Source organism: Spinacia oleracea, chromosome 5, assembly GCF_020520425.1.
Source record: "Spinacia oleracea cultivar Varoflay chromosome 5, BTI_SOV_V1, whole genome shotgun sequence".
NCBI lineage: Eukaryota > Viridiplantae > Streptophyta > Magnoliopsida > Caryophyllales > Amaranthaceae > Spinacia > Spinacia oleracea.
Window position 1 is genome coordinate 53,598,008 of NC_079491.1, and position 21,417 is coordinate 53,619,424.

General features: G+C 38.3%; 4 protein-coding genes across 5 annotated transcripts; all 4 read right to left on the reverse strand.

The window, feature by feature from the left end:
- Window positions 1-1,563: 1,563 nt before the first annotated feature.
- On the reverse strand, window positions 1,564-4,943 carry LOC110789062 (F-box protein At4g18380). The gene is made up of 2 exons (XM_021993711.2): window positions 3,213-4,943; window positions 1,564-2,034 (listed from the first exon to the last, which is right to left on the reverse strand). Exon 1 carries the CDS (start codon window positions 4,570-4,572, stop codon window positions 3,229-3,231), a length of 1,344 nt encoding a protein of 447 aa, XP_021849403.2. The 5' UTR covers window positions 4,573-4,943; the 3' UTR covers window positions 1,564-2,034; window positions 3,213-3,228.
- Window positions 4,944-9,797: 4,854 nt separating this feature from the next.
- Window positions 9,798-11,347, reverse strand: LOC130461519 (uncharacterized). The gene is made up of 4 exons (XM_056829652.1): window positions 11,031-11,347; window positions 10,771-10,915; window positions 10,205-10,489; window positions 9,798-10,121 (listed from the first exon to the last, which is right to left on the reverse strand). The coding sequence occupies exons 1-4, from the start codon at window positions 11,345-11,347 to the stop codon at window positions 9,798-9,800; spliced, it is 1,071 nt and encodes a 356-aa protein (XP_056685630.1).
- A 398-nt stretch (window positions 11,348-11,745) lies between these two features.
- LOC110789061 (uncharacterized) lies at window positions 11,746-16,641 on the reverse strand. The gene is made up of 8 exons (XM_021993710.2): window positions 16,360-16,641; window positions 15,297-15,371; window positions 14,886-15,143; window positions 14,506-14,810; window positions 13,950-14,078; window positions 13,778-13,853; window positions 13,602-13,697; window positions 11,746-12,011 (listed from the first exon to the last, which is right to left on the reverse strand). The coding sequence occupies exons 1-8, from the start codon at window positions 16,639-16,641 to the stop codon at window positions 11,910-11,912; spliced, it is 1,323 nt and encodes a 440-aa protein (XP_021849402.2). The 3' UTR covers window positions 11,746-11,909.
- A 26-nt stretch (window positions 16,642-16,667) lies between these two features.
- LOC110789060 (uncharacterized) lies at window positions 16,668-20,940 on the reverse strand. Of its 2 annotated transcripts, XM_056828910.1 has the most exons (7): window positions 20,755-20,940; window positions 19,172-19,395; window positions 18,716-19,004; window positions 18,417-18,623; window positions 17,121-17,213; window positions 16,910-17,035; window positions 16,668-16,809 (listed from the first exon to the last, which is right to left on the reverse strand). In XM_056828910.1, exons 3-7 carry the CDS (start codon window positions 18,914-18,916, stop codon window positions 16,690-16,692), a joined length of 747 nt encoding a protein of 248 aa, XP_056684888.1. In that variant the 5' UTR covers window positions 18,917-19,004; window positions 19,172-19,395; window positions 20,755-20,940; the 3' UTR covers window positions 16,668-16,689. The 2 variants fall into 2 exon arrangements, with proteins under 2 accessions (XP_056684888.1, XP_056684887.1); XM_056828909.1 differs by lacking the exon at window positions 19,172-19,395 and having other exon boundaries at window positions 20,755-20,939.
- Between the last annotated feature and the right edge of the window lie 477 nt (window positions 20,941-21,417).

Genomic DNA, 21,417 nt, shown 5'->3' on the forward strand with positions numbered 1-21,417 from the left:
AGGCTGAGATCACGAGTGAATGAATAATAATGCTCTTAATTAGTTTAGTTAACGATTTTATTATTTTTAGCTCTTAGTTTCATAATTTATTTTCTTTGTTTTAATAATTTTATAGACGAATTAGTTTAAGTTTTATAACTTAATAAGATAACACATAAAGGTTTAATATTTATTAAGAGAATAGAAACAATAATTGCCATAAGATTTATCTTTTTATTTTAGAGGGTATAAGTAAATGTCAAAAATCTAAAAAAAAGAAGGTTTTGTTAAGGCATAAACGTTAAACCTGGAGGTCAAATAGTAATTTAGCAAGTCTGAAACCACCAAGGCATATTTGTTTAGTTGCACATTAATATTATATAGTTGTTAAAAAAAGTCATTTGGGACTTAGTAGCCCGACCTTGTTAGGGTTTGGCACCAACCGTTTCTCTTCGCTGTCCCCACCCTCGGTATCCAACCACCAACCCCACCACTAGCCCCCTTCCCCCTATCACCAGCCCCCTACCCCATCCATGTTCTCCGCCTCCCCCTTATTAAACACCAACCGCGCTGACACACACATGGTGGTCCGGCAACGGGTTGGCCGAAGAGAGAGAAATTAACAAACTCACATTCTTAATTTTTAGCTAATTATCTTAAGTATTCTAATTATTAATTGTTACATTTTTAGAAAATACAAATAATTAATTTTGGAACTTTAGAAATTACAAAAACTATTTTCGTAAAAGAAATTTGGAATTTAAATTTAAAGATAAAAACAATTAAAATTATTAAAATATATTAATTAATTAAAATTTAAACATAAAATAAAGACAAATTTGCCAAAAATGACCTTTTATAGCCCAAAATTTGCGAAAAAGGACCTTGTATATTTTTTTTAGTAAAAACACACAATTTAATTTTTTGTGTGAAAGACAACCAAATGAAGTTTATGGCATTGAATGAGCTTTTTCGGTCATTGACTTACACGTGAACAGCACGTGTGGGTTACTTGCGAGCTTGGGGATTAGAGGATGGATAATACAAAATTCAAACATGTCATTGCCCCAAAAAAGACATGAGGAAGGGAAGTCAGAGATGACTTTAACAAATGGAACTACCCTGTTCCGAAGTCAAGGGTTTTTTCTTCCACCCAACCTAAATTTAAAAGGCCCTAGTTTATTAATGTAAGTTGGAATGGAGACTTTTCTCCATTAGAATCCAAGAATAACATAAAGCAGAGAATTAAGCAATCTATTTATTAATATATGATGGCGAATATAGGTTTGCGATAATGGCGGGCAAATAAAGCCATTGACATGAGAAAAATAGACTACCAACCAAGTTAGCTGCACCCTTCCCACCTGGCTATCACTTACCTAACTTCGAATCCACCTAACGCAGATTCTTCCTTCTTAAAAAATCATGAAAAATGTGTAACGGATAGATTCACATATATGCAAGAAAACAGGATGGCAAACGTAGAGTTTGCACTAGCATTATTACCCACTGATGCGTTTTGCTAATACGACCGTTAACTACTACAAATATATCAATCATTGGTGCAAGCCGGGAGATCTCAACTTCACCTGACAAACAAAGACTACGATTCATTTCATCATGTCATGACTTCTCAAAGTTGGATTATTAATAAGACTAGAAAGTACATCAGAGTGAGAAAGTACACTGCTTGATGACATTAAAACTTACATCAAATGAAACATTAAACATATTCATTCCTAAAATATTCACAATGGATAGGTAAATTATTAGGCATCCATAAACACTTCCATCTACCATGTCTGCATTTCTTACAATCATATGGCTTCAACTCAACAAAATGCACATGTGCTTCTACCCGTTGAACCATTAAGGTGACAAAACGGGTTCATTTTTAATATAGGACGGATTATTGGTGCCTCAACTATATAGTTCGGCAATGTTAACTCCACAGGGCACCGCCGCCCCCTTGATGAGTTACGTGAAAACAAAATTGTATTTCCCGTCTTCAGAAACAGTATTGACCTCCCATTTCTCTGGACACAACATGCCGACCTGAAAAGATAACAGATAAAGTTTCTTTAGGAACACTAACATTCAAAGTCCAATAAATTTGTTGTTATTGCTAGTTTACAGCAAGCCTAGCACAAAGGATCAATAAAGAACTTCAAAGTTTTCAACCAACAGAAGCAGCACCAAGTATGCAAAGTGAAATGGAAGACACTAAAGTACTTGACTGCTTAGCATCATCAAGGGGAATTTCATAAGAAGGAATAACCCGCTAACTAATCTAATTAACTGAGCAACAATTTGACTAAGGCTCTGTGGTAAAAACCACATGGCATATATATATTTATAGGTAACAGATTATGCTATTCTAAGTAACAGGAAGATTACTAACAGAAACTAAAATTACCCAAACTCGGTAGTAGTCTGTAACAAGTTAACAGGGTATGATGGTAGCTACCTTAGCATGTCCATCATTTAGATTTTACACTTGACAATAACACATGCATTTAGATTCTACACTTGACAATAACACATAATTTTGTCCCAATACCATCTTGAGAAACTTGTAGATTACGTAGCGAAATCCTTCCATATGCAAGAAAAAATTGGACCACTCAAAAAGTTGCTTTTACAAAAATGATACATTTCCCCGTAATGAAATCTCCAACTATAAGAAATACAGCACGTGCACTCGATCAGCTATACTCTACGGATTAGAAACAGATATCAGTCATGCTGACACTTAGCCACCACGCCTTAAGAGCCTAATCATTTCAATCATTAAAGGCAAGCAAGAAGCTAAACACATTCAACTATATGTAACACAATTGGGAACGTTGAACTTCTACCAAATGAGTATGAAACAAACAAGCTCCAAACAACTTCAAAATGACACCAACACTTAAATTTCAAAGTTACAGCACAAATATATTACATTGTCTTCAATAACAATAGGAAGGCATAGCCTCATAAGTACGGAGTACAACATGAACAAATTTATACCCTTGTATCAGACTATATTCATCAGACACGCTCAAAAAAACATGTAGACTATGTCTCTAAACCACACATTTTCGGATATAGCTTAACACAAGGATGTCTCGATACAATTACCACCCACAAATAAGAGTAGTTATAGAAAGGTAAACAACCAAAACTAATTTACTATTAAGGCACTACTCCAACAAGCATAGTCAATAGACAAACAAAGAAAATATGTATACCTGCGCTCAGTGTTTCTCAAAAAGAGTTCATCTCAAGACAATAGGTCCGTCTTTTCACTAGCATCTTCGCTGCTGTCCCATAAGGCTCTTCAAAAGCCGTTGAAACCCATGATGAATCCGAAATCTCCTTCTTAGCACTCACTCCTGACTGCTCACTGGGACGAATAGCAACTAATGTCGCCCCCTTTAATACCACTCCGTTAGGCAACTCCAAATGAGGTGCATACCACAACCTCATATTCAATGCAGGCACAAGAGTCCTCTTTGATGCAGAAGAAGCCGATAAGGGTTTCACCCTTAACTCCTCCAACTGATCCCTATTCATACAAAGCACCCCCTGCCCATCCGCATCCGTTAAAACTAGATTATCCAAAGTTTGATGCTCTGCAATTATCGGTTGCAATAAATAGTGTCTAGCTGATGCCGCAATTAACGAACTAATCGTCCACACTACCCTCAATTTTAGACCGCCATTAGTGTAAAACGACTCTGGTATACTTCCATTATCGTCATTAACCACACTACTTACCGTATTCGGGTTAACTTGTTCATTATTCACACCATTTTCACTTAATTGGTTGGTTTTCGTGCTGTTAACAACTGACGAAGCGCCAAGAATGACACAATTATCTAAAGTAGACCCAAAATCGGCCCTCCATTTGAGTAAAACCCCATCATCAATACCCAATTCACCACTAGGCAACTCGATCCTTAGATATCGAATCTCCAGAAAGTTCTTTAAAACTTGAGTTGGGGAATGGTGAGTAACACCACCCTGTTCCCCCTCTTCATCATCAACCCCATTACCCACCAACAAGGAGGACGAGGCCGACGACGACGATGACGAAGGGCCAGTACCCAACACACCGACAGACCCAGATCGTTTAGGGCCCAACAACTGGCCCAAAGCTTGAATGGGCTTAAAAATATTACCAAAAATGAGACGAACTAGATTAGCGAAAGGAGAGCGCGACTTATCTGTGGCGGAAGCTGCGGCGGAGGAATCATCATCGGAGATCACACAATCAACTCTCACGACTACGTTTTCAACCTGTGGGACCAACGTCTGGAACCTTCTAGAAACCACACAGCACCGACCAAGCGCCTTAACATCGCCGATCTTGTTGAAAACCAACAATAACAACGAATCCGGTATTCTATCGAAATGATCAACCCCTTCTTCTTCTTCGTCGTCATCGCTATCGTGAGAGTGATTCCATTTCTCAATCAAAGGCTCTGGGTAAATCCTGGATCTCATACCCAGATCTGGTAACCTACCAAAACGATCAAACCCTTGTTCTTCGACGAAGGCGTTGTCATCGTGAGAGTGATTATTCTTCTTTTCAATCAACGAACTCATTCTGCTTCGCTTTCCGGGTCGGATCTATGAAGAAACCCCAAATGAAATGTTGTCGATATTATCAGATCTGATTAGTTTGGACAAGAAGACGAGCAGTGAGATTGATTTGAAGTGAAGAAGACGGAATTGAAAAGGAAGATAGAGAAAGAAGGGGTGTGGAGTGAGGGAGGTATTTAAATGCAAAGGGGGTGAAGGGATGCAGGAATGGATGGTAGGAAGGGAAGGATCCACGGGTGTGACATACACAGAGGAAGAGAGAGAAAATGGGAAAGAGACAGGGAAAGTGGGGGATATATGATATTATGATATGGTAATATGCGCGTCTATAAGATAGGAAGGATAGAGGGAGACAGAGTCACAACTCACGGATGATGATGGAGAAAAACAGTCATTCCTTTTTTGCTACATGAATAATTTAATTACAATTATATTTAATTATAATGTTATTATTAGTTTTATCATTTTATGGTACCAAGTCGGATGCGGTAGTCTTAAGTATGTCACATCCCTTACCAATTGGGGTTGGTATGAATAGTTTAAGATTTCGGGTTCGAGCATTGGGTATGGACAAAATTTCAGTTGGGGGGATGTTGTCTATCGAAATACCCATGAAAACTCCCGCGGGAGATTTGTCCACTCGTCGAAAGCGGTGGGAACTCCTCGTAGTAGAACCAAAAAAAAAAAAAATGGCACTCTGTATGTCATATACCCTTTACGTACTTTTTAAGAGTTATATGTTGACCGACACAAATACTTAAGTATGTGAGTTGATTACTTGATTCTTATAATAACGATATAAGTAGTGGATGTATTAATTACTTATTGTAAATATTTGATAGTGGGTGAATAATTTATTGTGAGAATCTCTATTCTATAAGGGAACTCATGAGGTTATTATAGTAAATGGCCTTTTAATGTCCCCATATAGAATAGTCTATAGTACCCTCATTCACAATTAAATTAATTAATTGTATTAAATAAATAAATTAAAAATTAATGTCAAGATTTAGGGGAAGTTTAATTCAAGCAACCTATGCTACTTTCCTAAGGGAAGAAATCCGATTGAAATAAAAGTCAAACCAAGATTATTTAGTGACAACAATTATTTGGTAAAAAAAAAAGCATAATAATACACGTATTCACTTTTCAAGATTAGAAAAATACGAATTATTAAAATTTATCAAATTATACACTATAAAAGTAGTATTCACTTTTCACAATTAATAGAAACAATACGAGTTCTGATTTTTATTTAGATGACCTTTGTGAACAATTTTCTTGACTATACTTTGTGATGATAATTTGTAGTAACTATATTTTAAATTTATTTATGCTATCGCATGCATATAGGAGTAATGTGAACATGTGTGAGGATCATAGGAGCAAGATAAATAATAAACAATAGGAGATTCAGGACCATGGTGTAATAGTTTGATGTACAAGTTACTAAAAATGAAAATGTAACTCCTACAAAAATACGGTCGGACCCAAGAACCCAATTTGAGCAGAACCGGACCCGTAACCGTCCGGGACCCGAAACTTTATCAAAACATGAAACCCGTAACCAGACTGTATCCGACCCGACAAAAGTGATAACCAATTTCAACCCGTACCATATGACCCGAATCGAACCCGACACCCGACCTGAAGATGACCAACAACAAAACTGACCCAACCGCAAATTATCTGACTCCGATTCAACATCGGACCTGATGAAAACCCGAAACCGATTATATATAACTTACACAACATGTTATTGTCCCAGCCTATGGCTACCTGTTACCCAATTCCACTCGACCCGTTGAACTTGTGGCAACTCGATTTTATCCGACTAGTTATCCGATTATAATGATGTTTGAGTTACCTATTAACAAATTACAAAACATTTAATTCAATTTCCCCATGAAATACTCAAAATTTATATTAACTATATATATGTATTGATTTGACAAGAACACATAATGAGTTGGTGACCTAGTTGATTTGCATAAAACCCAATTTTGAAATAAATTGAACAGTAATTTTTATAATATAAGAAAAAAATATTCATAGGTTAAACTTGACCATACACGATAGTTATCGTACCTGATCTTGACCCGAACCCAATCTCAATCTTAATCGACATGTTAATTATGCAATCCAAACTTGTCTCGAACCAGAAATTGAAATTACCTACTACAAAAACGGCTTAAACCTGACTCATAAGACATGAACTCGAAAGTAAACCCAACCCAAATATGACTCGACCCAAACCTGAACATGAATGACTCGACCCGAACCTGACCTGTACCCAAAATGGAAAAACTACCCGATGTGACCCGATCGAAAACCAACTTGACCTGAACTCGGTTGATAAAGTGACCCGACACGAACCAACCGGATCATGACCCAAGACTCGGGTTAACCTGACCCAAATCCGACTCAAGTAACCGTTTTGTCAGCTCTAAAACTCCGTAAAGTCGAAGAGTAACATTTTCCATTTTCTTCGTATTAGGAGTAATTAAATGAGAGCTCCCCCGACCTCAAGCATACATCCGATATATACAAATTAATTATACTTTAAAATAGTTGTAACAGTTTGATTGACACGCTTATCACATCAATATTTTGATCGTAACTACATAAAATTACTCTTCTCGTTTTTCTGAGTTTTACTCACTAGCGTTTTATGCGGTTTTTTTTTGAGGGGAAAGATTAGTGCATATTATTACTTAATGGTCAAAGCGTCCATAAGTACATAAGGGGAGACCTCAAGAGGACAATGGTTCTCCCAAACTTGTTCGAAACCAAATGACACTAATCTAGCAAGGTGATGGGCCACATAATTACCATCCCTTTTAACATGAGACCAATGAACAAAATCAAAACAGGAACTGAGAAATAAAATGTCATCCAAAATGCTATCCAAATCAGATAGGAAGGTAATAGCTTTCGTGAGCCTTGTGATGATCGATTGGCAGTCTCCCTCAATGATTACTTTCTTGTACCCATATCTTTTTTCCAGCTTCACCCCAAATTTTGCACTCTGCAATCTCAGCAGGCCAGTAGCTTCGTGTTCGACGAGTGCCTGCAAACAACACTTCTCCACCGGCGTTTCGAGCTACAGCTCCCACTCTAATCCATCCATTTTCGCTAAGGGAAGCATCACAATTTATCTTTACACACTCAGCTGGGGGGGAGTCCAATGCTTTGTACTCTTTCCTTGTGTCACAGGTTTGTGTCCATTAATCTTCAAGTTGTACTTGCCGTGGTCTTCCAAGAGTCGATGGACACGGGCACAAACCACCTGGTGGGGGGTCTCCTTGCTACTGAAAGTCTTGTCATTCCTACGGCTCCAAATGTACCATGCCAGGGCAGCACCAGTCTATCTCTTTTTCATGCTAGCAGATTGCCAGTTTTCGAGAAGCTCTTTGAACTCTATTGTCTCGTCAATGGAGAGTAGCTCCTCGCACTCGCACTACCTCCAAAGATCACGGAAAGTAGGGCAGTGGAATAATGCATGGTTAAGCGTTTCAGCCATGTCAATGCACCAAGGGCAGTTGTCCTCATCTAGCATATGTCTCCGTTTTAGCAGGGCACGGACTGGGAGAGAACCCGTGCAGACACGCCATAGGAAATGACGTACCTTGGGAGTAGTGTCTAGCTTCCATAGGATCACCCAGGCTTGGTGGAAGTTGTCGAAATTACAGGACTTGCCCAACATATACGCCGTCTTCACCGAGTAGAGACCATCGTTTGAATACGCCCAAGTCAAAGTGTTCGCAGGGGCTCTCATGCTAATGGGGATAGCCAATATGCAACGTGCATAACGTTCATTAAACGATTCAAGAATCAAATCAGCCTTCCATTCCATCCTACTGCCCTTAATGAGGTCTTTTACCACACTAATGCCGTCAATTCTAGGGGACAAAACAAACCTCCCTTGCTCATCAGTAAGCCATGGATCCCTGTAGACATCGATCAATTTTCCATCACCCACCCTCCATATCAATCCTTCCTTCACAAGACTCTTCGATCCCCATATGCTATTCCACGAGAAGCTACCATTAAGCCCAAGGGCCGCATCCAGAAAGTTCGTATTAGGGAAATACTTCCCCTTCATTACTCGTGCAAAGAGAGAGTCCGGGGAGGTGATGAGACGCCTTGCTTGTTAATCCAAGAAGGGCTTCATTGAAAACATCCATGTCCCGGAACCCCATGCCCCCCAAGCATTTAGGAGTGCACATGGAGTCCTAATTAAGCCAGTGGACTTTCCTCTTCGAGTCGGCTTGCCCCAACCAAAATCGGGCCGTCATGGACTTGATGTCGTTAATGATGCTGCAAGGCAGTCTATACACCCCCATTAAATAAGTTGGTATTGCTTGGATGACAGATTTAATGAGTACCTCTTTCCCGGCTCTCGAGAGTAGTTTTTCCTTCCATCCTTGGAGCTTCTTCCAAATACGATCCTTTAAGGCCGCAAACACCATCTTCTTTGATCGACCCACTATGGTTGGTATACCCAAATATTTATCATGCACGTTAACTGGTCGCATATTCAGAAAGTTAACAAGCTCTTCTTGTTTAGAAAAACATACCCCTTTGCTAAAAGAGACCTCCAATTTTTCATAGTTAATTTTCTGTTCGGAAGCTGCTTCATACGTGTTGAGTATATCAACTATTTTTGAGCATTCACTTCGGTTGGCTCTAGCAAAAATTAAATTGTCGTCAGCAAAAAAGAGATGAGAAATTTTTGGGCCTTTCCGGCTCGCCCCGGCTCCATGGATGAGTCTATCATCAGACGCTTTCCTGATCAAGGCGGAAAAAGCATCAACAATTAAAATGAAAAGGTAGGGTGAGAGAGGGTCACCCTGTCGTAAGCCTCGAGAGGGGGCCACCGAACCACAAACACTTCCGTTTATGATAAAGGAATACGAGACCGTAAATACACATTTCATAACCACCCTCACCCAACTCTCCGCAAACCCGAGCTTCAACAGAAGGTTCTCCAAAAAAGTCCACTCAACCCGATCATAGACCATACTCATGTCCAGCTTCATTGCAATGGTCCCCTTTTGGCCCTTGCTCCTTTTTTTCATCGTGTAAAACAGCTCCATTGCAATAAGGGCATTATTCGTGATCAATCTACCCGGAACAAAAGCACTTTGATTTTCCGAGATAACCCCCAGGAGAATTGATTTCAGTCTCAAAATAATTGCTTTTGACACAATTTTATAGAAAACATTTCACAATGCTATTGGCCGGAACTCCTTTAGAGATGTTGGCGATTTGACTTTTGGAATTAATATAATATTCGTATTGTTTACTGGTTCAGGGGAGCAAATACCGTCTAAAATATTGCAAACATGATTACTTACATCGTCGCCAACTATGTGCCAGTACTTTTGATAAAAGATAGCGTGCATTCCATCCGGCCCCGGCGCTTTACACGGGTGCATCTCACAGACTGCGGCGAAGATCTCCTTTTTGTCGAAAGGCTTGAGGAGAGCCTCATTGTGGTTTGGAGTAATGGTTGTATGGAAAGCACTTAGAACCTCTTTGCAAGCTTCCTGTGATGGGAAGTAGAGGTGAATAAATCTGTGTAATATTGTTGCACTATTTCCTCAATCTCCTCCTCTTCTACTCTCCATACATCAGTTGAGTCTATTAGGCCCTTTATTTCATTGCGTTTCCTCCGTTGAGATGCCTTGTGGTGGAAGTAACTGGTGTTTCGGTCTCCATCTTTTATATCCGATACCCTCGAGCGTAGATACCAGTAGGCCTCCTGCTTGTCATACAAATCGTCCATATTCTTTTCAAGAGCTAAACAAACGCTTATATTCTCCACCGAAACCTCCCTTCCCTGCGCTTCCTTTAGAACCTTTTCTACTTCCCTAATCTGCTTGCCCAAATTTTCAAAATGCTTCCCACTCCACCCCTTCAAAGCTCAAATGAGATCTTCCAATCGGTCCATCATTGACCCGCCTTCGGTCTCCCCCACGAGCTTTTGACTACTTTCTCGCAGTCCCCATCGAGTAACCATGCTGTCTCAAATTTAAATTCTTTTTTGCCCCTTTGTCTCTTCCTCTTTGGCCTCTTCAGTCTTGCTAGAATGGGAGTGTGATCAGATTTAAAGCGAACAAGGTGCTCCACAACAACATCCGGGAAAAGGTTGAACCAAGATCAATTCCCGCAGAATCTGTCTAGCCTTTCCCTCACCATCGTCTCCTCTGACAGGCCCCTTTCCCACGTAAACCATTGACCTTCAAAGCCCAAGTCACGGAGGTTACAGGCCTCAAGAGTGTCACGGAACTCCGGAATAGCCCGTCTCTCTAAGTCGGCTCCACCTTCCTTTTTCTCGTAGCTAAGAATCTCATTGAAATCACCCCCCCCCCAACAGCGGTCCGTCGAAGTCCTCACACAAATTCTTCAGAAGTTTCCAAGTCTTGCTTTTGTTGCCGGTTTCGGGCCATCCATACAGCCCTATAAATCTCCAAGACAGACCCTCTGAGGTGACCACATCGCCTGCAATATGATGTTGAGAGAGAGATATCAAATTGAAGGAGACTGACTCACTCTTCCAGAACATACAGAGACCACCCGACAAACCCCTACTACTTACACCGATGGCATTGTCAAACCCGAACTTATCTTTGAGTTTCTCCACAGTTTCTTTGTTTATTTTTGTTTCCGAAATGAACAACAAATCCGGGCCAAAAGATGAGCACCAATTGCGGAGTGCTCTAACTGCTCGGGGGTTGCCAATCCCTCGACAGTTCCAGGCTAGGGTATTCATTGATGTTCGCGGGGTTGGTTCTTACCAACCACCGCTACTTTTGGTGGGCTTCCACTACGACAGAAATTGCATTTTACAGCGCTTAATAATGCATTTAACAGCGCTTCTTGAAGCGCTGTTGATGGCTTCACTATTAAAAGTAAAAGGTACCTTTAATAGAGCTTTTCAAAAGCGCTGTCATATGTAATATCTAGGATAATTCAAATGTTTCTTTCATAGCACATTATAAACGCTATTAAAGAAACGCTATTGAAGATTTGGCACCATCTTTCAAATTATTTTCTAATAGCGGATGTTAAGAAGCGCTATTAAAGTTTTTTTTTTTAATTATTTATAATATCGCTGTCTACCTGAAAAACATTTTATTTTTTTCCGCAAAATAACCATATATTGAAGAGTAGTGAATAGTTGAATATTAATTCCCAAACCTCAATGGAAAGAATTTTTACAAGTCACCCTAATAAAACCGATTACATAGATCACAAATAAAATTCTAAACATTAAACTACGCAAAATACATTAATTAATAAAGTTGTATGTTTGTTGGTTCATTCAACGTAACCTAGCGATTATACATTTGTTGAACAACATGGCGCACCCACTCAGTTCTTACTTCGTCAATCTGCTCCGTGTCATAACTTGGAAACTGACAATCTGAAAAGTACTGCGAAACAATAGGGGTATAAGATATTCATACATATATAGATGGGGAAAAACCCGTAAGAATTAGTATTACAATAAACAATAAGTGCCATATATGGAAAAAAAAATCTAAACTTCACATTATAGGAATAGATTATCACTTAACATAGGTTGGTTGTATTAGGTGAATTTGTATCAAACCTATTTCAAAGTGACCTATACAAGCCACACAATTACACTGTCTACCAACAAAATTCAAAATTACATTTCAAAGCTAGAATCTCATCCACCACAACATGAGTGGTTGTACGTTCCCTTTGATTATCTCTCAACATTCTGACCACTTTGAGGCAATCAGACTCCACTTCTATGTTGCAAAATCCTGCATCATACGCGTATTGGATTCCGAATTTAATTGCTGCCGCCTCTTCCAGATCAGCCGTCCAACCCACCTCCTTCCTACCTGCAGCAGCCATCAGTATATCGCCCACACCGTCCCTCACAACCATTCCTAACCCACACACTCCCTGCTGGACTGCTGCGTCTGTATTAAGTTTATACAAGTTTAATCTAGACGAGGAGATAATCTCACTTTTATCAGTGCAGCAAGTAAGGTTCTTCAAGTTGCTCTCTTACTTAATGGCTTGAAACTGATATGTGTATAACCTTTTCCATTCGCCTGATTCTGAGACACTTAATTCTTTTAAAGCCTATAAATTTCATACATCTAGCATACTGAAACTTGCATTTAGTTCCTCCGAGTTAAGGCCTAAGAGCATCAATGTTTATACAGGTAAATGAGATGTATTTTCCTCCTGTTTAGATTGACTGCAAACTGATTACAGTTTAGGACTATTTGAGATACTAATTCTTTCTTTGTCTAGGAAACGAAAGAGCCATAGTTCTATTCTTGCTGTTTGAAACCATTATCTTGGTTGTCTTGGCTATTATTGTACGATTCTGCTGTATATTTTGGGGTAAGCAGAAGAAGCTAGCCAAGGGAATATATGGTCAGATTATATGAGAAATCAGATTTAGTATGGCCAGATTACTAAATCAGATTACTATCTTGAGTACTCAGTCACAGTCTTCCTATGCTACTCTCTCCTATCTTATGCATTCCTATAAATAACTTACAGGAACTAGTCTGATTTATGAAGCTCGATCAACAAGCAGAGTTGCTGATTCAATGGCTAGACAATTGCTGATCAACAAACACAGCAGCAGGACAACAAGCAGGACAGTCAACAGCAGTAGAAGTATAAGCAGGACAGTCAACACCAGACTCCAAAATTTTCAGACCACTAAACTACTTCTATACTTAAATGATCTAGTTAAAGGATGAGATTTGTCAGAAAACGATGCAATTAAAGACTGCTTCTACTAAAAGCATGGACAATTATGTATATGACCTTTAGTATAACGCACCCATACACTCCAACAAATTAGTCCCCCACAGCAACTAGACTTTCCTTCCCCTGTTTCAAAATATAACACACCCATACACTCCAACAGACTAAGTTCAGCTAATCTTTGCAAGTGTTCGGAAAATACACAGCAAAACTAAGTTCAGATTTGCAAAACAAAAAAGTTCAGCAGAAATAAGACTTACTTCTTCAGGAATTTGAAGTCGCTTGTGTGAGATTATCTCCTTCATGAATCTCATCACATAATATCCACAATCTATGTAATCTTCTTGGCAAGGACACTACAAAAATAAACCAGAGGTCAGTAAATATTCCATACATTTTCAGCTCGAGCTAATAAAATAATATATAAAATGCTTACTTGTATTTTTATCCATTTTGTGTTCATCTTCAACTTTGTGGCAAGCTCCCTGTCACTTCGAAATTGGAAAAGTGCTCTAAAGAGAAACAAAAATTAAGACAAGACCATTAGTTAATTATCATATAAAAATTTAATTAAAGACAAGCAATGGTTGTTAATTAAACTCACTTACGTGTTAAAGATTTCAAGTAAATCCCCAATGATGCATTTTTCGGTTCCTATGAATTCAAGAGTACGTAAAGAATCCAAGTAATATACTGTGTTATTGTAAGGATCAATGACGCACAAAACCCAATGAAACCTACGAAACATCATATCAAATTTTAAGTCATAAGAGAAAGATTCTCAATACGCAAACATTTAAATATAAGTGAGTGAAAGATATTATACTGAGCATTATATGGAGAAATGAAGATTTTTCCTTTAGCCGACGTTTCTTTTAGTGTGTCTACAATATATTGCGTCCGACTTCTTTTGCACTCTTTTACCTTCTTCGACTCCCCTTTTTTAAATTCGGTAAAAAGGGATATCCCCGATGGGCATAAAAACCCAAACAAAGCAGAGCATCAAGTCAAACAACACCGTTCATATAACTTCCTATAAATTTTCAAGGAAAAATATGTATATTAAGGACTATTAGAAAGAAGATGTAACAATTCCCTAGATTTCAAAATTCAAACGGATAAGTTAATTTCAAGGACATGAAACAAAAAGGAATATATACTTACGACATATATGTCAATATATGGGGCAGTTCAAGTTCTTTCTGTGCAAGGAGACGGAAGGTTTCTTTCCTACTAAGAAAGATGTTCTTGCTTTGTGTTGTTACTCCAATGTCAATTGGCATTTTAATTTGTTCGTTACGTTCCATCTTCGAAGCACAGATATGGAACATAAAAAGGCATTCTGGAAGGGTAGCCACATCTACTTTTTCCTCACAACCGTCGTCTACCTTGTGAGATTCTCCTGTTGACGATGTTGGAGTTTTGATGGATCCTACTTGTTTGTCATTATCTTTTGAAGAAATTTCCGCCTATAAGTAACACAATCGTCGTTCATAAACAATGTTAAAAACCATAAATAATACACATGTAGAAATAATTTTTACCGCCGTATCTAGAACAATAAGTTCTATAGGCCAGAAAACAAGGGCCCCTATAGCTTCTCCGATGGTTACAACTTCTCCTTCAAGCGGCACGGGCAAAGGAGTGTCCATCTCCGTAGAATAGCTGATACCAACTCGTGCATATCCTGATGGTATTGGTAGTAGATGCATCACTGTGCCAGTTTTGAAGTTGTGAACATTCCCCGTAGCAACCACTCGATACCGAGGATTGGACAATGCTAATTTGCAAGGAGTTAAACCCTACAAGAGTCAACAAATGAGTTACAAATTCACAGCATCAACGTCAATGGAAATCGAATTAGTCATGTTTCTTTATCTAAATTAATTCAGAAATCACGAGAACGTGGCAGATAGTTTTTTTCAAATCAGAATTATTTGGTTCAATCTATTTACCTCGGGAATAATAAAAATATCATGTTTTGTAGTTGCGTCCCCAATGTGATCTAACTTCAAAACTTCGACATTCTCCTATAAATGAAACTTTGTCATGTTAGTTGTTCAAAGGAAAGCACTTAAACTGAATTAGAGAGCATAAGAATCAGCAAAAATAGAACGAGTCAGCTGATATTGCTGACTGCAGTATGCTGCTGCTTACTGCAGTACGCTGCTGCTGACTGCAGTACGCTGCTGCTGACTGCAGTACACTGCTACTGACTGCAATACGCTGCTGCTGACTTCACTTGAAATGAAACTTCTCATGAGAAGCTAATACCTATGTGAACCAAACAAACACGTAGAACAACTAGAGGAATATCTAGTGCATTTCAGCAGGTTTGCATCAATATGAATTTTGGGTTGTTCCACCAGAAACTTAGAGTTACAGGAAATTAAGTTGTTTAAGGATTGAAAGATGGAAATGTGTAACTATACCAGAAGCCTTTACACCAAGCAAGTCCAACTTGTCCCTTTCTTTCTCCAATGGTGCTACTTTGTTGCATTGTTCAGGAAAGTATATATGAAGGCAAAGCTGATTTGATTATTTATTTAATTATCATTTTATTTCTACTTACCTACTATACCGTAGGAAACAGACTCCATTTTTTAATATTGAAAAATATATTTTTCAGTTTTCTGGTTTTATTGGCAGAAGTGCTGCTTTCTGCTTGTGAATCATCTGTATTTGTATTTATTACAAAGAAGCATGAAAAGGTGCATATTCCTCTTACAAGTGAGGTTATTTGGTTGGGGGCTTGATTGTGGAATTCTGAAGGAAATTTAGAAGAAAATTTCAGGGTCTACAGTTTGGCTTTCTTCATGTGCAAAATTAGTGTTTCTAGGATCATTAATGACACCTGATTTTTTAGTTCAATATTCTGAGTTGTAGAAAATGAGATTTTTAAGGTATGCGTCAGTCAAAGAAATGGAACCAAAGTCTTATATGGAAGCCAACTAAATCAGTCAAAGAAACGGAATTGACATAGGCACATGGTTCAATGAAAATATTTAATCTATTTACCTCAGGAGAAATAGAGATAGGCATGTCCCGAATGTGATCCAACTTTAAGCCATCAAGATTCTCCTCCTCGACGTCCATTTCATCGTCCTCCTCCTCGTCTTTCTCCTCCTCCTCCTCCTCCTCCTCCTCCTCCTCCTCCTCCTCGTCTTTCTCCACCTCCTCCTCGTCTTCCTCCTCCTCCACCGAATGATTCTTTCTTCCCTTAGGCTTTCTGCTCTTCATATCCTTTATTTCCCGCTCCAAGATTTTAACCCGTGAGCACAATTTTGTCACTTGATCCATATACTCTTTTCTAGTTGTTATCGCTCCAAAATAATCTGTATTTGTCACTCAAACTCCAACCCCTCTCACACGACCACCATATCGTTTCTCCTCCAAGGCCTTAGACAATACATCTAGCCTAACCGTGTCTTCAATCTCTCCTTTTTCAGCTTGATGCATAAAATAATCCTACAGCATTCATAAGAAACAAAGTTACAAACAAATTTATTACATTGATAAACATATTATTATATGACAAATCAGATATCACTCCATATCAAACTCATACTATACGCTTAGCAACTTCTTTAGCCCCTTCCTGAATATTCCCTTTGTTGTCGGTCCTCATTAATTTCCACAGTTGAGCTCGACTAACCGATGATACATAAATGCGTTTCATAGCCATCTCTTCGATCTGAGAAACAAGAAATTAAAATTGTGACCTTTCTAGGATACATTTTATATCAATTTAAACATAGACATACTCAAAATTCATTTACCACATCTTGCTCAAATCGAGCATATCCTCTACGAGCACGCTTTTGATGATATAAATGTCCCCCTGCAGACTTCTTTGCGGCTGCACTCTTCTCCTGATAAACAAAACTAGGGTGTTAGTTAAGGGTGGAATAACACTGCCAAGTAATAAATGATGATGATGTTTGGGAGCAAATGGAAAAGAGACTAGCAAACAGATACTTATTATTATCAAATAATGCTACAGAGTTCTGTTAGTGATGAAAAATCTTTTGCAAAAAAATTCCTAACCAGCATGACTGAGATCGGCCTAAATCTTTTTTCAACTTTGGAAACTCACTGCAGAATGGCTGTAGATGGTCATCGAACATTCAGCACGGATACCTCTTTACTGCAAGAGCAGTGCAAAGTTCTCTGCGAGAGACTGAATAATTCAGTTGCATTTTTGGCATTGTCAGATGCACAAAGTACAACGAGGGGAGAATTGACAACCAAACAATGTGGCACTGATTGTAAGGTATAAGCGGCTAACAGCTTCTTTCTCGAATCTGCGTGTCAATAAGGAATTAAGGATATGCTGAAATACTGATTTGGTTGAATTTTTTTGAATTTGATGTTCTCTTAGCTTCTTCAGGCATCCTTTAAATTTTCAGGAAATGTTCACAATTTCATTTAGCTTGTTTTAGTAGGATTTTTCTTGTTTTAAACCAGCAAGATGTGATATTTTTAGGTGGTTGACTGGTTGCTTCTTTGTGAGTGCTTCCTGTGACTGCAAGTTGTGACTCCAGGACTTATAATCTCTATTCTCTAGTTAAGTTCTCAAACTCTCATAGCCTTTTTTAAGCAAAGACCTGGAAAAAGGAAAGAAAAAAAGAATAAAGTGAAAAGATACTTGATCTCTATGCTGATCCCTAAATATGCATTATGTCTGTTCCATGAGCTGCAAGAAAAAAACAATTTAACTAAAAATATTCTGGATTTCTGTGTGCCAGTACTTATCCATTACTGTTGCATTTTCATCTTTTTAAATCTTTGATAGCTATGCTCTTTGAATGTCTGGTTATCTTGGGGAAATTCTGAACTATGTATATGCAGGCAGTCATTTACTACACACCTGCTTCAGCTAATGACGTCTTGGGCCGTTGTTTGTGATGTTTGGTATCTAGAGCAGGCCTGAAAAAGGTTCCTTGGGATGGCTACCTGAAGTACTTACGCCCTAGCCCTAGGTTCAAAGAGAGCAAATAATTAAATAATTAATTTCCAGTAGTAGAAACACTCATTCTTCTGTAAATCTTTAAATAAGTATAGAAAGTGCATACCTCCCATTCTTTTGTAAGTCGACTTTGAACAAACTCTTTCCAATCATTTGGCTTGATAAAATTGTATTGCTTTGGTGGAGCTGTACGTATTTCCATTTGCGGTATCCAGATCCAATTTCTTGTGAGCTCGGATTTGAAGTTCGTCCAAGCAGCATTAGCTTTTTTCAACATCCATTTTTTCTTCTTAGGGTCAATGTTATATGTTATCTAAGAAGTAAAGAATGAAATTAATCAATGCCGATGTTCACCATCATATAAAGAATAATTATTTAACAAAAATGCAATAATGATATTATTACCGCAACATCTTCAAATAGAGAATCTAGCAAACGTTGAGGAACATTTTTCCATGTTTTAAGAGTAATTGGGACATTAGTGCGGATGCTAGTTCCCCAATAACTCATCATAGGCACACTGTGTTTACCAATTGGTAAATCATTGATATTCCAATTAACCTGAAATTTGAGCCCCTTATTCCTTGCTCGAACAACTTTACTCATTCTAGTGGCTCCACGACCTTTTTCTTCTTTTCCTTTCTTTGGGAGGGGAACAAATTCAGTGGTATGCTGCTATGAAGAAGCCATTGATCTGAGAAAAACAAGTGACACTTTAATGTAAGTACAAAAGAAACAAAGTTACAATATACAAAAAAAAGTATTGCAGCCTGCCGGAGTTAATAGGTTTCAAAATTTGTGTTCTTTCCCTCTGTTCAGATCAAGACTAGACATCAGAAGCTGTGTTACTGATATACTTACCAGCTTGAAACCCCAAGTTTGAGGTCAAGACAGTAGCTGCCTGCTTGTAAGAATGCAAGCCACCGCTTCAGAGTAACACAGGTAATAGTATATATGTATGACACTAGTTCACTCAAGGAACAAATAACGGTGAAAAATCACAGCATATCGGTTCACACCGTATCAGTAGTCAGAATTGGCAGGATCAGTAGCAAGATGAGCAGATCAGTATTCACAGCATATCACTTTTCACAGCAGCATATCAGTAGATTAGTATTCGAAGCAGCATATCAGTATTCAATTAAAGCAGCATATATGGCTTCAATTAAAGCAGCATATTAGTAGATCAGTATGCACAAAAAGCAATACATTAGCAGCAGATTAGTAGATCAATATTCAGAGCAGCCAAGAGTAGCAGGTTAGATCAGTATCCACTAATAATTCATAGTCACATATAGAAACAGAACCGCAAAAGCACAAAACAGGAAAATAGACTAAATATAATGTTTTAGAAACTGTAAAGAACAAAAGAATGTATGCTAGAAAAATAGTTTGAGTTTTCATTTCTATATACAAAATCATCTCAGAGTTTTCGTTTCTTCTGTTTTCTCGAGGTAGATGGTTCAGAATCATCATTATCTACCCACATCCCCTCTGTGTGATCATTCCGTATATAGAACTCATCTTCGGGGACTTGATCATTTGCTAGATCGTTGGGAAGGCCTGATGGGCACAAGAAAGAAGCATCCTCCATGTCATCTACTTCATGAATCTGAAAGGGATGGCGTTTATTTGTTGATAAAACAAAAGACCATCTATTGTTAGCTGGATCAGTAGCATAAAAGACTTGTTTTGCTTGACTTGCCAATATGAAAAGATCGTCTTTACTACCCATTCTGTTAAGGTCAACAAGTGTGAATCCATGTCTTTTCTCAAATCTAACACCACTATTGTTAACAACCCATTTACAACAGAATATAGGAAGTCTGAAGGCACTGTAATCCAATTCCCATATATGATCAATCACCCCATAATAAGACATTTTTGCATATATTGGATTTTTGTCTTTTGTACTGGAGATATGCATAGCTTCTGCCACAATAGTCACACCACTATTTTGATTTGTAATCTCTTTGTCTCTATCCTTTGTGCAAAATGTATAACCATTAATTTGATAGCCAGAATATGATAATACATCCCTACGAGGACCTCGAGACAACCACTTCAATCTATCAGAAATGCTAGATGGTGAGTTACCTAGTTCATTTTCAACTTGAACTTGTAACCATTCAATGAATTGAAGGTGGAATTATGCTTATCGGTGATCCATTTCTCATTCTTACCTCGATAGTGGCCCCTCAAAAGAATCATTATCAAAAGAAAGAAAGAATCAGAACCCAAATCCAAACTACATATGCGCTCGTCTACCAATTCAGAGGAACATAACACAATACCCAAAATCAAACCAATTCTAACTGAATTCAAACCTCTCCCCCAAAAGCCCAATTCAATACAAATAATTGACAATAATCCCACACTTCAAACGCAAAATAAGAACAACACACAATATATTAATAGAATTTCGCAAAAGAAAGGGAGGTTACCTTGAAATTCAAAATTCCGTCGGAAGAAGTGCCACCTGGAAAAGATAACGCCGCCACCTAAATCTCCACCACCGTCAATCGCCGCCGCGTAGAGGGTCGTGGTAGGTTTCGCCGTCTATGGAGTCTTAGGTTTGAGGTTTTTGGTTTGTGGTTTTTGCAGAGTGAAGGAAAGAAACGTGGGAAAGATTTTGTGTTAGGCGGTTCTTTTTTTTAGTTTTTTTTTTTTTTTTTAAAAAAAAAAAATATACCTTTTGAAAACGTTTTGTTTAAAAGCCCTGTTAAAAGAATGTTAACATATGATAGCGCGTCCTAGGAAACGCTATCTTATGTTAAAATATAATAGCGTTTTTCTAATAAGCGCTATCATATGATATTTTTTAATCTTTTGATAGCGAAAGAGGTGAAAGCGCTATTAAATAAACGCTATTAAAAGCTATTTCTGTAGTAGTGTTCCCTTCGAAGGAGAGGTAGCCAATGTACGGGCCTTTTTTCCACAGTCTGACATCTCCACATCACAAACTCCATCCACACTCAAATTGCACACAGAAGCCCTCTTCTTTGAAGTTACTAGGGCCTGACTATCAGAGGTAGGGGGATTACTGAATCTTCTTGGCAAAAAGACCCACTTCTGACTTGTCTTTTCCACCCCTTCCCTACCTTGGT